Raw genomic sequence first — 15,961 nt, 5'->3', positions numbered from 1 at the left:
GATATGTACAGATATCAAAGATAATCTTATACAAAATATATCCTAAACCTAGGATGAGAATATTCTATGGATATTCTCTATCACTTTAAATAAAGGAATAATTATAATGATTAATTAATGCATGATAGATTGATTAGCAATGTATATATAGTATATAGTATATATGCATTGCTAATCAAGTACGTGGTATCTTTCTACAAATAGTTTGCTGTACGCTACCTGGCACCTGATACTGTTAGAGTACAACCACTATTCATAGCTCTTTATTTCTATAATAAAGCCGTTGCATTGTCCCTCAAGCAAGTAACTGTTCTCGATCTCTCTTATGCAATACACTTGATTAATTATGTCTTTAAATATTATTACACTACAGTTGTTGCCAACACATGTACATCTAAAATAGTGTTATACTTTCTCTATTTATTTTTAGAAGTTTTTAAGAAGCAACACATTAACAGTTGTATTATTTGCTAACTATACTTTGGCTATGCATACTAGTGATACTACGTAGTCTTGTATTAATTTGTACTCTTAAGTATTTTTCTTTTTACTTATTTTCAAATGTAATTGTCATATGAAGTATTTTTCTTTGTCATATAATTGTCATATGAAGTATTTTTCTTTTTACTTATTTTCAAATATCAACTTTTATAAAAATTGCTTATTGATGCGAATAAAAGATATAATCAATTAGATGATGATTTATCAAGCTTAAAAAAAAAAGTGTTAGTTGCATCTGCAGGTAAACAAAAAATGTATATTACGGAGTATTATTGCAAGTGTTTAGAAACAAAGAGAGTACTAACTACATTTAGAAGGAAAAAAAAAAACGAGGTGTTAATATGGCTAAAGGTCAAGTTAGACTAGTTGAAATTAATGGCTTTGAAATTTCTCATAAGGTGGCCCCGGGTAATTGTATGTAGCCTACATATATTGGCAATAATACTAGCTGCGTAGACAAGGGGAAATAAAAGTACTTGTACCAAATTAAAGCCTAATTGATTGCGTGCTCCAATAGATGTTTTGATGCTAGAAAAACGACAGCATTCATTCATTGTTGTGTATATCTAACTAAACCATTTGGGAAAAGAGATAAACTTGTCTTTTTTTTTTTTTTTTTTTTTTTGTGTGGTCCATTTGTAGACTTTGTAGTCTACCTCTTTGCACCCCTCTGTAGGAACTTGTGGTATGGTATCAAAATTAGCTTCAATCTTTCTTTGGTTTTTACTTATCATTTTATCCCCTTTTCTTTTTGCTAGTATTATAAATCATTACTCTACTATCTGGTGTATATTGTCGCCGATTTTTAATACTCCCTCCGTGTTTTAATAAATGTTATAATTTGACTTTTTTTTCACTATTCACATTATGATTTTGACTTAATTAATTTACCAATATATAAAAATTAAATGTTATTGTATAATACATCGTTAGATTTATAATAATATATACTGAATATCAACTTTTCTATAATTTTACTAATATAATTACATAAATTAATGGTCAAACTTGTGTCTCGGCATGCGTGTTTGGTCAAACTGTAACACTTATTAAAATACGGAGGGAATATGTTATTTTATATGTGATGCAATTTTACATCAATTTTATAAACAAGTTACAACATTGTATTATTATTTACTAGATAGCTCTCGTACCATGCACGGTAGTTTTCATTATTTATTATTAGTTTAACATTATATTTATTTTTAATAATTATCAAATTGCAAAATAAGATAAAAAAAAATTCGAAGTTACAAAAATAAAAATAAAAGTATATCATACTAAAGAAAATACTGGGAATATTACATGCACGACTAATAAAATAATTATGAATTATGTTACAAAGTTATATGTAGGAAAATATTATTACATAGTTTTAAATAAACGAATAATATTTTGTTGAATGTGTATAAATGGAATATAATTATCAAATAGTAAGGGAAATATTATGCATAGTATATTAGTATTAGATATTCTCTAAGAAGCTTTGGAAAAAAAAATCATTTTGGCGCGAAATTTTTTAATAGGAGATGACACATGTTATTATATATAATATATTATTATATAGCTATAGTTATAGATTTATGTGTTAATTTCAATTTTATGCAATATGATGTAAATATTTTTTATTTTATTTTATTTTATTTTATATTTCGTACTATAAATTAAATTCATGTGATTCTAATATATCAGGAAAAAAAAATCGCATATATTATTAATATTACTATTAAGAATTTTTAATTTCTATTGTAATATATAAATTAAATATGTACGGAGTATAAATTTATTGTCTTAAATAAGTTGTCAATAAAAAAGATATAAAAAGTTAAATAAAGTTAGAATATATTTATTTTTGAAAAATGATTTTTGGAGGGGGGACACCAAAAAATAACATGTGTCATTCCCGGCGTTTATTTTAGTATTATGTTATGTTATTGATTATTTGTGCTTTAAAACTTCTTCTCGATCTCCAATAATAATATCTTAAAAGCGTTACTCTTATTTAGTTTCAGCTAGATCTAGATGGTGATGATTTACGGCTTATAAGGACACTTATGCAACTACAAGTTTATTATAAGGCATGGCAAGCTATCAAATCAAAGGCCTTGTCACATTGTTGGAGAAATTCCTTAGGAGAAGTTAAATCAGATATTTCACATGGAATTGAAGCCTTGAAGGACACTGAATAATAAATATATATAAAACAAGTAGTTGTCATTCAAAAAGATACGAACATATAATAAACATTAAAATTGTCGAAGTTGTATTGACTATGAGTCTATATATCAAAAATATGAGAAGCTGATTTGAAGTTACATGATACACGGTCGTAGATATAGCAGTAGTACACATATATCTCTCCCGTCCTTAAACGTAGTTCTCATTTGACTATTCAAGGTCTTCAAGACATATATCTTAAAATATCTATATTTTTATTTTCATACGCGTAAAAATTATAAAAACTTTATATTAATAAAATATACAATGTGATGAATTTAACTTCTCTTATAAATCAACGTGAATTTATGGTCAAAGTTTCATCTAAGTCAAATAAGAACTATATTTAAGAAGGGAGGGAGCATGACAATATATATGGCGCCGTCAAGTCTTATGTCATTTATCAAATCAGCCTTTATAGTAGACATTAATCGCATTATTAATATTGAATTATGACTAAATGTCATGACAACCATTTATGAATGTGTGGTTTAATTAAAAAAACTTTAGGTCATGCATACTCCCTTTATTGACAGTAATCATTAGTGATGTATGGAGTATTTTATACATCAAACATTTTGTTTGTTACGGTACTTATTTTTATTAAAATGTATGATATTGAATTTAATCATGGGCATCAATCGCCATCAGCTTAACTTTGATTGAGTTCGTTGATCTTTTAACATAGTATTAAAAGCAAGCATGATCAACAAAAAAGTCTCAAGTTTAAATTTCATCCACCGCTCTATGATAAAGTATAAAAATAAAATCATGCGCTTCAAGCATCAATTCTCCTTTTCTCCTCCAGGCATCCTGAATCATGACAACCTTCTAAGTTTGGTTGTTGACCTTACACTCAAATAAGAGGTTAATTTGGAGATTTTTAAACTAGCGGCCTTCGAAGTCTTAGGGTTAATAATAGTGTTTTTTTCAAGTGAATTAAGAAATAATTGTACTCCTTATATATGTCAAATTGTCAATGACAAAACTAGGTAGTAAGTGAGGATTGGGATATAAGTGTGATGGGTCTCAATCAAGAGTCAAGACCATTGCATCCAATTAGGATTAGAGTTAAAGTATGCGATGGGATTGATACCACAATTCAGCAAAACATATGGACCTTCAAAATGTCATGCATAAATGCATAATTGATCTTATAATTATAATACTTACTTTTGTGGACCATTTTTCACATCATTACTTTGACTGAATAACAAAAATTCCCCTTCTATTTCATCACATTTGCATGTATCATATGTATGTATGTACTTCAGTCACTAACTCATTATTAAAGAATACCTCCACTACTCCTTGCTCTCTCTAATCCTTCATCTTGAAGACAATTACATACACAAATATAAGTCATTTTTTTCAATTTCAAAACATGCCGTATTAAGATTTTGGTTAACTTCAGTTGAAATTACATACATTAGCGTTTATGTAATGACATAGTCATAATATAATGTCGTATTGGTAGCGTACACGTCGTACAATTCAATATCATTTTTTAAAGGATTTTTTGTAAATTACCACCCTAAAATGTAACATGTATTGAAATAACTACCCATTTTTGTTGGAATTAAAAATAACCACCCATATTTTACAAAATTGTAGGTTTTACCACCCCAACCTATACTCCGGCCAGTTTTCCAAGCATGTGCCCCACAATTCATTATGAAGAACCCTAATTTCCAATTCAAGTCAAATTAAATGAATCAAACAACGATTACATCATTAAATTCCTAATAAAACACATACCAAACAACAAATATTGTATAACTTGAATTCTAGTTCATTAAACATCGCAAAATAGCTAAAAAAAATAAAAATTAAGTGCGTTCTTCAATTACCTTGCTGTACAAATTGGTGTAAAAAAATTTAAGTGCATTTTTCAAAGGATTCGCTTGTCAATTTGCAAAACTTGGAGTAAAAATTGGTAGAATTTGTGGAAAAAATGAAGAATTTTAAGTTTGGGAGTAGTTTGTGAAACAAGGGAGGAAATAAATCGAGAAACAACTTTTATAAAAATAAAAAAAACAGCTATTAGGTAGGGCCCATGCTCGGAAAACTGGTCGGAGTATAGGTTGGGTGGTAAAACCTACCTATTTCGTAAAAAATAGGTGGTTATTTTTAATTTAAAAAAAAATGGGTGGTTATTTTAATACATGGTACATTTTGGGGTGGTAATTTACAAAAAAATCCTTTTTTTAAACAAAGAGAAAATTCGATAAATCGTGTACGTAGATGACTTATTGGCACTAATATAAAATATAATTAGGTTAAATAAGTGAATCAGGACATACATACCAGTATAGTGCTTTGTAGAAACTAGAAATATGCTTCTACATGAACCTAATAATAATTAGAGCTGTCATGCATAGTGCATACATCATTAACTTAACTGGCCCATGGTTTTATTTATTAATGCGACTATATGCCTAATGCTTCTAAGAATTTGGTAAGGTTGGATTTGGGTCAAATATATATCACAGCAATATTTCCGTGCAGTAGTTATTCAATGCCTACATTTGAGACATTCTTCTCAATCATATAAGTACTTAAGCTCTGCTTATTGTCATTAGACTTAGGACTGATACCTATTTTTGCCCTCTAATTTGAAATTCGATACAAGAGGTCCAAATGTCCTTGTATGTCTTACATGGCTATAGGCTATTAATCTATTATATGGTGTTTCGACTATTTGAATAATTTCTTTGTTTCTAAAAATTTGACTTACTGGAACAATATTATCATTAATAAATAACCATACGACATCTACAATAATAATAAATATTTATAAACCACAAATCTAGAGAAAATAACATAACTTTTACCATCAAAATCATTACTATTTTGCATATCGGGCATAGCTCATGCTCTACCGCTTCAAACTTGACTCGAACATTGATTTTCGATGTCTTTGCATCTTTTCAAGTAGAGACCATCGCAATCTGCGTTGATGTTTTGATCGTAGAGTTGATGAAAAACCCTAAACTTATATGAATTTAAATCACCTTCTCAATTATTATTAAATCCTAAAAATAAAATTCTCATTTATAAATTAGAATCAAAATCCCAGAAAATTGGGAAAACCCCAAAAAAAAATTGGGACAGACTCTCACAAACGGAGAGAACAAAACAAAGCAAAAAAAAATCAAATAACAAATAAGCAAATTAAATCAAAGAAAAAGGGTCGGAAATTAGACTATTTTCGGCCTAGACGGACAAGAAAAGTAAAACCCTAAAGAGAGAGGAGAGAGAAGAAAGAGAAGAGGGAGGAATAAGTTTTTCAAATGATGCAATGTAGGAAGAAAGAGAACAAAGCTAATACCCGATCTTACGTGGACACTATTCAAGGAATAAGTTTTTAAAACGATGCAAGGTAGGAATTAATTTTGATTTAAACAATTTCTAGGCAAATTGTTCCTCTAATATGCATGTGTAATGGGGATAATTTTATCTTCAAACCATCAAAATTATTTTGGGTAACACATATGCATGCGCATGGTACAACAAATTTCTTCTTCTTCTTCTTCTTCTTCTTCTTCTTTTTTTTTTTTTTCTTTTTTTTTTAAAAAAAAAGTTTGGACTAAGGAGCTCAAGTAAATAAACATTGGGGAAAAAATGAACCAGGTTAATTAATTCCCTTTTCATAAACTTAAGATGGATATAAATTCTCCTTTCCATTCATTTTTTTTTTTCATTCTGATTCAACACTATCTAAAAGGTCAAACATTTTAAACAAACACACACAAATAAAAAAAAAATATAAAAAAAAAAGATTGTCTAGATATCATATATTGTACGGAGTACAATATTTTTTAGGCATGAATACTGAATACTTCCTCCGTTTCTTTTTAGTTGACACGTTTCTTTAGTCACGTTTGCCAATACACAAATTCAACTATTAATATCTTTAATTTTCGATAAGCAAAAATTATAAAAATTTAATATTTAAAAAATATATATCGTGACGATTCTAACAAGATCCCACATCATTATATTTTTCATTACATATCAATCACAAAATACGGTCAAAAAAAAGTGTATGAATAGTGTTAGAGTCAAAACGTGTCAACTAATAAAAAACGGAGGTAGTATGATATAATTAGTCTAAGCAGACAACTCCGTAGTTAATTAGTTACAATGTTAATCTGTGTCATCATGCTTATGTATGCAGTCAAATAACACTCAAAAGTTATTACTTGTATTATAAACCCAAGAAATTTAGGCATATATAAAAGCAACAAACATATTAGGGATTGGATCTGTTGGTCCAATCTTGAAGCGACTTTGATATATTGGGTTTATGTTTTTCTGGTGCAAAAAAATTAGGTATACTACTGTAGTGGTATTTTGAGTAACCAAATTTATTTTTTAAAAAATTGGTAATAAAAAAGTGATAGTATTGAACTTTTAAGTTTACTCTAATCTATCATTCATTTAACTATAGTTACAAAAAACAAATGTCTTCAAAAAAAAAAAAAAAAGGTTTCAAAAAGCAAATTGAGTTATTTGCTCTAAAACAAACACGGATTATAAAATTTTTTAAAAAAACCCAATAAAAATTACTCCGTACATTATAGTTTGTAATTTAAGTTTACTCAACACAGGGACGAGTTGAGGAGAAAAAAATATCCGGATAAGAAAAGGATCTGAGGGAAAAAAAAAATCAGCAGGGAATTGCTTTAGAGTCGGTCAATTCGATCTACCAGAAAGGAAAAGGAAGTAAATAAGGTAGGGGGGATGGTTATCAAAATCAAACAGTTGAGAAAGAAAAAAGAAAAGATGTTAAAATAGGGAAAATGTCATACGTTTAGTGAAATCAATAGTGAAATTTTAAAGCATCTTCAATTATAAACTCTCCCTTTATGGAAAGAGAGGTAGGACATCAGTTACTCAATTCCTATTGTTGTTGCACAACTTTCCTTTTTGTCACAGATTAGACTTACACTTACTGTTAAAATAAATTTTAGAATATTTAAAAAGTTTTACTTCATTCATTTTTACCAAGCCTCTGATAATTGACTTTAGTAAGTAATAAGTGGAGGTTGAATGATAGCATTTCTTGTTAAAGGCAGTAGAACTCATAAATCAGTCGCCCCCACGAATGATGGATCCAGTTTAAAGATAGCTATGCCAAAATATATCAATCTCAAATAATGTAATTTTTTTTTATACTCGTGTCGTGCATAGGAAAATTTTAGGGTTGGCCGAAAATGTATGTACTTGAACTAAAATACTTTTAAATTGGACGATTTTTTCTATCTTTGGTTGATATAATAAATTGTGTTTATCACAGTACTCACTCCTCCAAAAAAACGAATTAGTTTAATAATTAATGATTTTTAGAGTAGTGCAATATATTATACATATCTCATTACAAAAAAAAGGTGTCCATGCCATTTTTTTATATTAGTAAACATATATAGAATAAAATATGAGTTTGAAGATTTATGTTTTTCAAATGATTGGTGTATGGGAGAACCAAATGACCTGTGTGTCATCAATCTATGAACATATGCGATACTAATTGGACCTTGCTGTAAACTAATAGATCAACATTGACGCCTGCGAAATGCAGGTGACGATGACAATTCCATAACCATATAACTTCAATTTATATATATATAATATATAATATATATATATATATATATATATATATATATATATATATATATATATATATATATATATAAAGGGTCAAGCATATATAGTTATGATATTAGTTCGTTATCAATTAGATAACTAACTAGATTGATATTTGACAAGCTACTGTATTTTATGTTAGGAAAAAATTATACTCCGTAATAGATAAATATGACTCGCCTACTTACAATTAGATAGAAATATACATGTGTGATAACTGGTAAGGCGATAATAATATTCTTAGAAAAAAACTGTAATATAAGAGAAAAAATAAACTCAATTAGAATAACATACATACGAGTACTAATTTAATTGTTTAGGTAGTTGTAGAGTAGCATCATGTATGACATAATAGTGTGATCAAAAAATAATTAGATTAGGAGGAGTAATTTAAATTTGTCTGAAGGTGGTTGGTGGTTTCTCCATTGTACTATTACAACCCCCATCCTCTTCCCCACCTCCACCCCTCCCTCTCTTCCTTTCTCTCTCAGCCTTTCAATCATCCACTTTATCTCATTACTACCCTCCTATCAACACCACATAAAAATAGGTACAATCTATTAGGGATAATTATTTTAAGAAAAAAGACAACAAGATATTTAGAATTCAATACACTTGGGACCCTCCTTTGCCCAACTTTTCTTAGCTTTCTATCTTCCTCCCTTTTAATATATATATATATATATATATATATATATATATATATATATATATATATATATATATATATATATATAATTATTAATTAAATCGTTATGAGTCAGCAATACGTCTATTATACATTCAAATATAACTACAAATAATTACAATCATATTCAAGTTTTAAATGTCTCGTGTATCTAACTATCTAACGTATAGAATATAATTATGAACTCCCCTTATTAGCTTCGATCTATAAATGTCCTAGTGTAAATGTACGTAAAATTTATGTGAAGTTCTTATTGAATATATTTGGTTCAATGAATATATAACAATAACAAAGGCTTAGTCCCAAAATATACGGTACGATGTAAAAAAAATATATGTAAAAAATTAAAATTAATACAATTTATATCTATCCTTCTTTAAAACACTTGCACTTATTAAACTTGTGGAAATACTACTATTTTGTATATAGAGAACTTAATATTAATTAGATGAATGCATTTCAAAAACAACAGTTATTGACTTATTGTAGTAATTAAAGGCAATTTAATTTTAGTTGATTCAATAAGTACTACCAGGCCAAGAATCTTACCAACATTATACGTAGTAAATGTTATCATGTACTCTGTAATTAACATGTTATAAATCAACTTGTTTATTATGCATACTAATATAGTACGGAGTAATATTTAATTGAAACTATTAATGGTAAAAGTTGTGTATGCATTGACACATATGTCAGTCAAACTACCAACCTTAATGAATTTAACACGAATGTGTATTTTAAATTACCGTAGGGACTGAGCTTAAAAAATGAAATTCTTTGTTACCCTTGCAACTTTATGACCAAAGAGGGTTTTGTTGGAAGTAGACGTTTCCTCGTTTTTCAGCTGTTGGCTTCTTCCCTGCCCCACTTTCCAGTGTTTTCCAATCTTTCTCTTTCTCTTTCTCTTTATAGAATTATAATTTATAAATAATTAAAATAAATAAAAAAAAAATTTAAAAATAGTGGGACTTTTGTTTTTGAATGCTTGTGCAAACGTGCCTCCATCAAATGATTTGAAAAGAAGAGGTAATTATTTTTTATAAAAAAAAAAAAAAAAAAATTATCCATCTCAGGTATCTTAGACATAACTTTCATTATCTATCTCATGTAATAGAAGTATAGAAGCAAAAAATAATAAATAATTGATATATTTAATTTAATATTTTTAAAAAAAAGAAAGAAAGAATAAAAAGGGTGCTTTCTCAATCAATTGCTTATTTTTGTCAGTGATCTCAACAAAATAAGATCTCTTCATAGAAATAATAAGGGGAAGCCATCTCTCTATCTTTGTCAGAAACTCCATTTTTTAGTCTCTTTCTCTTTCTCTCTCTAATCTACATAGGAATAGGAAGAGAGTTGTTTAGTATATTTCCCCAAATCACTTGGAGAGAAGTTGCTGCACATCAATTTCTTTCTGACAGAATCATCAGATCCCCTTCCTTCTTCTTACCTTTTTAAGGCATGTCACTCTTCTATTCTCCTTCTTTCCTCCTCTACTCTCTTTCTCTCTTTCTCTTTACATATATATGTACATACTATATATATATATATATATATATATATATATATATATATATATATATATATATATATATATGTATGTATTTTTTTAAAAAAATTGTTATTCCACCATTTACAATTCTTTTGTACACTAGATATAGATCCATCTTCATGTATATTTTCATGTTCACATACTAATATTCTTATATCTTTTGATCTAGCTTTTCATTGCATATGTATACAAATATAATCATGTACTATCGTATATGTTTTTTAGATGATTGAATTATATATTAATTAATATTATGAGCTAATATGTTATATGGAATGGAATTTGGAATCATAATATATACAATTTGCTCTTTTTTGTTCTGATTTTTTCATCCTTTCTTTTTTTTTTTTTTTTTTTTTTTTTTACAGGATATATAGCTCACAATTCACAAAGAAAAGGGGGGCCAGTATTTTGTTTCAGCATCAAATTATTCCAAATCAAATAAACGACATGGGAATAAGTTATCCAGCTTTTTCATGTTACTATACACTTTGATTTTATAACTTATAAATAAACAGATAGATAGCTAGAATTGATATTTTCAAACAAGATTTTATTTTTTTTAAAGAATAAAATTATATTGTATACTCAAGAGTTCAATGATGGCAACATACTTTCATGGAGGTCCAGAAATCCAAGCAGCAGCAGCAGCAGCAGGAGATCATAACCTTCAAACACTTTACCTAATGAACCCTAACTTTATAACCACTGCTTATTCTGAAGGCCAAACTCCTCCTAACATGCTCTTTCTCAACCCTGCCAACTCGCTCTCTCAGGGTAACCTCCCTCACGCGCCCCCACCGCAGCAGCAGCAGTTTATCGGGATCCCGCTTAGTGGTTCCGGTGGTCCTCACCCTTCTCAAGATCATGGCCGTCCATCACCAACCTCCTCAGGCTCCCAACATCAGATCCCTGCTGCTTTGCATGGGTTATCAGTATCTAGAGTCCATCCCAACCTTTGGAGCCCGGCAGCTAACCCGGGTTCTAATCAGCCTGGCCCAGACATGGCGGACCAGATGGGGTTCCGCAGGCCCATGGCTGCTCAACATCAGGGTCTATCCTTGAGCCTCTCTCCAGGTCAGCAGCAGCAGAATCAAAGTCAGCAGGTGACAGTAGCTGGAGTAGGAGGGTCATCGACTTCGGTTGCGGCCTCAAATGGTGTGATAATTGGATCCAAGTACTTGAAACCGGCCCAGGAGTTACTTGAGGAAGTGGTGAATGTTGGAAGTAATAATAGTACAAACTTCAATGATAAGGCCAATAGTGGGGGTGATAATACTACTACTGCTACTAATAATAATAATAATAATAATGGTGACAACCGCATTGGGGACTCAAGTGGGGCCCACAAGGATAAGGCGAAAGCGGCTGCCAGAGATCATTCAAGTGTCGGGGAGGGTACGAGTCGCGGTGGTGGCGGTGGAGAAAGTAGTAGTGGGGGTACTAAGAAGGCAGCAGCAGAGATATCTACTGCTCAGAGACAAGAACTACAGATGAAGAAGGCCAAGTTGCTCAACATGTTGGATGAGGTACATACAAATTAACTATTGCTATTATTATTATTATTATTATTACTCCATTTACTACTCCCACTTTAATTACTTCTACTCCATAAATTTAGAGAATTTTGGTTTCGATTTTATTAATTACATCATATCAAATTGATTATTATTCATACAAAGTACATACTTGTCAATAATTTAGTAACTGTAATATTAATTAATTTAAGCTATAGATTAAACCTAACGTAGCTACTATAGGATTACAAGGGGATGTTTTCTTTCTTTTTACTACTCATTTGACTTGTTTCCCACCATGCAAATGATAACTATTACACATACACTCTGCTTTTTTGAATTAATTGGAAGTACTGTTTAACTAGTAACGGTTCCTTGTGACTAGTGTACCACCAATTATTATATTCACATAATACAAATTCTATTTCATCCATTTTGAAATTATAAATCGACACAATTATTAAAATTTCACACTATTTATATACGATCGATAATCTTTAACACAAATTAATAGATTATTTTCATCTAATTATAGTACTTAATTTTTTTGGCTTGTCAAATTGTTTTTTATTTTTTTTAAATAATTGTTTTCTAAATTTGTGGATATAGGTGGAGCAAAGATACAGGCAATACAACAGCCAGATACAAGTAGTGGTATCATCCTTTGAGCAGGCAGCAGGAATTGGATCAGCAAAACTGTACACATCTTTAGCCTTGAAGACTATCTCAAAACAATTCAGATGTCTTAAAGACGCGATTATGTCTCAAATCAAGGCCACAAGTAAGAGCTTAGGTGAAGAGGAAAGCAATAGTAATGCTCTAGGGGTGAAGCTCGAGGGAGGAGCCGGTTCGAGGCTGAGGTTTGTTGATCACCAGCTAAGGCAGCAGCGTGCCTTACAGCAGCTAGGTATGATGCAACACAACGCTTGGCGTCCTCAGCGAGGCTTGCCTGAGCGTGCTGTCTCCGTTCTTCGAGCTTGGCTCTTCGAACACTTCCTTCACCCGTATGTTTCTTGTATTATAAATATAAAGCTACTTACTAATTCTCCTCTTTCCTATATATGTTTACAAGTATTTTTAGTGCGTACTTGAAGTGTGTTTGTTTAATTTATACAAGTTTGTATTTGCATGGATAGGTACCCCAAAGATTCAGATAAACACATGTTGGCTAAACAAACAGGGCTTACAAGAAGTCAGGTACTTAAAACAATTCATCATTCTAAATTAACAACTTTATATACACATTATATTCTCATCATTGATTATCATGCATGCATATATGTAGTACACTGTCTAGAAATGCTTAATTAGATGAGTTTATTAATCAAGCATGCATGCATGTTACATTGATTAAACAATTGGGAATCTCTTAGCTTGAATCTCATCTTAAATTTAAGCATGTTACAAAATGGTGTTAGCTTATGTGTTGCTAATGTACATATTTTAGGTTATTACCTTAAGTCATTATTCATAGTCCATTTAGTTTTTTTTTAAAAAAAAATCCCAAACATAAGGCTAATGTATACATACATGCATGTGTTAGGTGTTTATTACTTTAATTATGCTAAGATGATACATTGTTATATGCAAAAATCAAGAGCAAGCTATTGATCTATTACATTAATATTATTGGTTCATTACAACAACTAATGATGGCAAAGACATTTGAGTTTAACTTGTTATGTGAGGCGGCTAATGGGTAGATTTATACATATTACTCCATAAAGTGCTTATCATTCTTATATTATCACCCTCGAATTACAAAACTAGCTTCTAATACTTACATTTTTCGTCATATGTTAGACTATAGTGATTATTTAGAGCGTATATTTATTAATTTTTTTTTTAAATAAGGGGTTTTCTATGACAAACTATTATAGGTGTCAAATTGGTTTATCAATGCTCGTGTCCGCTTATGGAAGCCAATGGTGGAGGAAATGTACTTGGAGGAGGTGAAGACACAGGAGCAAAACAGTGGTAATTCGGAGGACAACACCACCAACAATACCACCGCGAACAAAAATGGCAAGTCCTCAAAGAATGACGATCACACCACAAGTAAAGAAACAGGAGCGGGACAACAACATGAACAACAAGATCACGGAGGTGCAGTGATCCAACCCCACCAACAACAGGCTGACCACACCACCAACGACATGATATCCAACTTATCAGCAATGTCGGCGACCTCATCCCAAGGCTTTACTCTAATTGGATCATCCTCAGACATGGAGTCTCTTATGGCGCGAAGCCCAAAGAAACAAAGAAGCAACTCGGACATACAAAACTCCCCAAGTAGCATCCTTTCCATGGACATGGAAATGAAACCAGTTGATCACCATCAGAGACAATCTTTCTTGATGACAAATCATGGGGATGCCGCCGCACCCACTGGATTTAACCCTTACCTAGTGAATGACATGACTGGAAGGTTTAACCCGGACCAAATGACCGCGCACCCATACCATGGGAACGCGGTCTCCCTTACCCTAGGCCTTCCTCATTGTGAGAACCTATCACTTGGGAATCATCAGCAGAATTTCCTTCCAAACCAATTGGGAAGGCGGCTCGATATCGGACCTGGAGAGGCTGATTTTTGTGGGATTAGCATGGCTCAACCTTCTCACCCTAACAATGGGTATGAAAGTATTGACATTCAAAATCGTAAGAGGTTTGCTGCTCATCAACTCTTACATGATTTCGTTGCTTGACGATATATATACTTTGGATTTCCTATGTAACACCAAAAAAATCCAAGCATAATTAAGGCCGGTCCTCATGATATACATGCATCTATTTTCACTTTTTTTTTTTTCTCTTGATGAAGAAGAAATAATTCAAAAAAAGGATAAACAAATTTAAACAAGGGGGATTTGGTATAGGTTTATACTTAGGATTTAAGTAATATTATTATTCTTGGTACGTAAGTATGTAGCTTATAGGAGAAGTAGGGATTGTTAATGCATATGCAGTTGGAATAGGTGGATATCGAATTATCGATGATTATATATGTTGTAGGGTTCATAGACACAATGAGCTTGAATTTGTATATATGATGGGTTGTATAATATATAATTTTGGTGAAATTAAATCTTTTGAATTTATGTATGTTTCTGTATATATACTTTCTCTTTTTATTATTTACTGATACGTTTATTTACTAATACGTTTTTAGTTAGACACAATTCATATAAAGTACTTTGGCTTCCTTTGAAGAGTGTAATTAATAATAGGAAAAATTGACATGATTAATCCCAATTTTGCTCCATTCGTCAATTTTAATTTCAACTTTCGTTTATTTTTATTAATCCCAACTTGTACCCAATCTGCTCCCATTGCACCCAAATGATTTGCAACCGGTTAAGCAGGTCAACATTTGCGTGTGTTTGTTTTTTTTTTTTTTTTTTTTTTGCGCACGTGTCAATATATATTTAACTGGTTGAAAAAAAAAGAGAAATTAAAAAAATGTAAAAAAATAAATTAAAATCCCTAAAACTTACCCAGCCACCACACTACCACCACCGGCGGCGCAGCACGGCCCAACCCCTACCCCACCTCCGACACACTAGCCCACGACTACCGAAAAACCTACCCCAGCCCTAAATGGTCGTTTCCCCACCAAAAAACAATCCCTTCTCCCCAAAAACAACCACCAAAATTGGCCATAAATGGCCGAAATTGGTCGATTTTGAGATTGAATAGTTGAGTTCAACCCTTCACCGGCCGATTTCGTGGCCGTTGAAGGGAAAGGGGTTTCGTTTTAATCGATTTAGGATTGTGGGTATTGGAGGTGGATGGGTTCCGGTGATCGGGGTTGGGGAGAGGGGATCG

At 31.0% G+C, this 15,961-nt stretch overlaps 1 protein-coding gene across 1 annotated transcript; it reads left to right on the top strand.

Moving 5' to 3' along the window:
* The first annotated feature begins 10,333 nt into the window (after positions 1-10,333).
* On the top strand, positions 10,334-15,238 carry LOC145570125 (BEL1-like homeodomain protein 1). The gene is made up of 5 exons (XM_081629123.1): positions 10,334-10,520; positions 10,982-12,142; positions 12,740-13,134; positions 13,267-13,327; positions 14,011-15,238. Exons 2-5 carry the CDS (start codon positions 11,213-11,215, stop codon positions 14,839-14,841), a joined length of 2,217 nt encoding a protein of 738 aa, XP_081485249.1. The 5' UTR covers positions 10,334-10,520; positions 10,982-11,212; the 3' UTR covers positions 14,842-15,238.
* Positions 15,239-15,961: the final 723 nt, after the last annotated feature.

This window comes from Chenopodium album, chromosome 12 (genome assembly GCF_948465745.1).
Source record: "Chenopodium album chromosome 12, dcCheAlbu1.1, whole genome shotgun sequence".
Classification (NCBI taxonomy): Eukaryota; Viridiplantae; Streptophyta; class Magnoliopsida; order Caryophyllales; family Amaranthaceae; genus Chenopodium; species Chenopodium album.
Note: the sequence above shows the minus strand (reverse complement) of the source record. Positions and strands in the feature narration are given on the sequence as shown.

Coding starts and splice junctions, on each gene's coding strand:
- LOC145570125 (XM_081629123.1), top strand. CDS start 11,213: ATGATGGCAACATACTTTCATGGAGGTCCAGAAATCCAAGCAGCAGCA. Junction 12,143..12,739: donor TGCTCAACATGTTGGATGAG/GTACATACAAAT, acceptor TTGTGGATATAG/GTGGAGCAAAGATACAGGCA. Junction 13,328..14,010: donor CAGGGCTTACAAGAAGTCAG/GTACTTAAAACA, acceptor AAACTATTATAG/GTGTCAAATTGGTTTATCAA.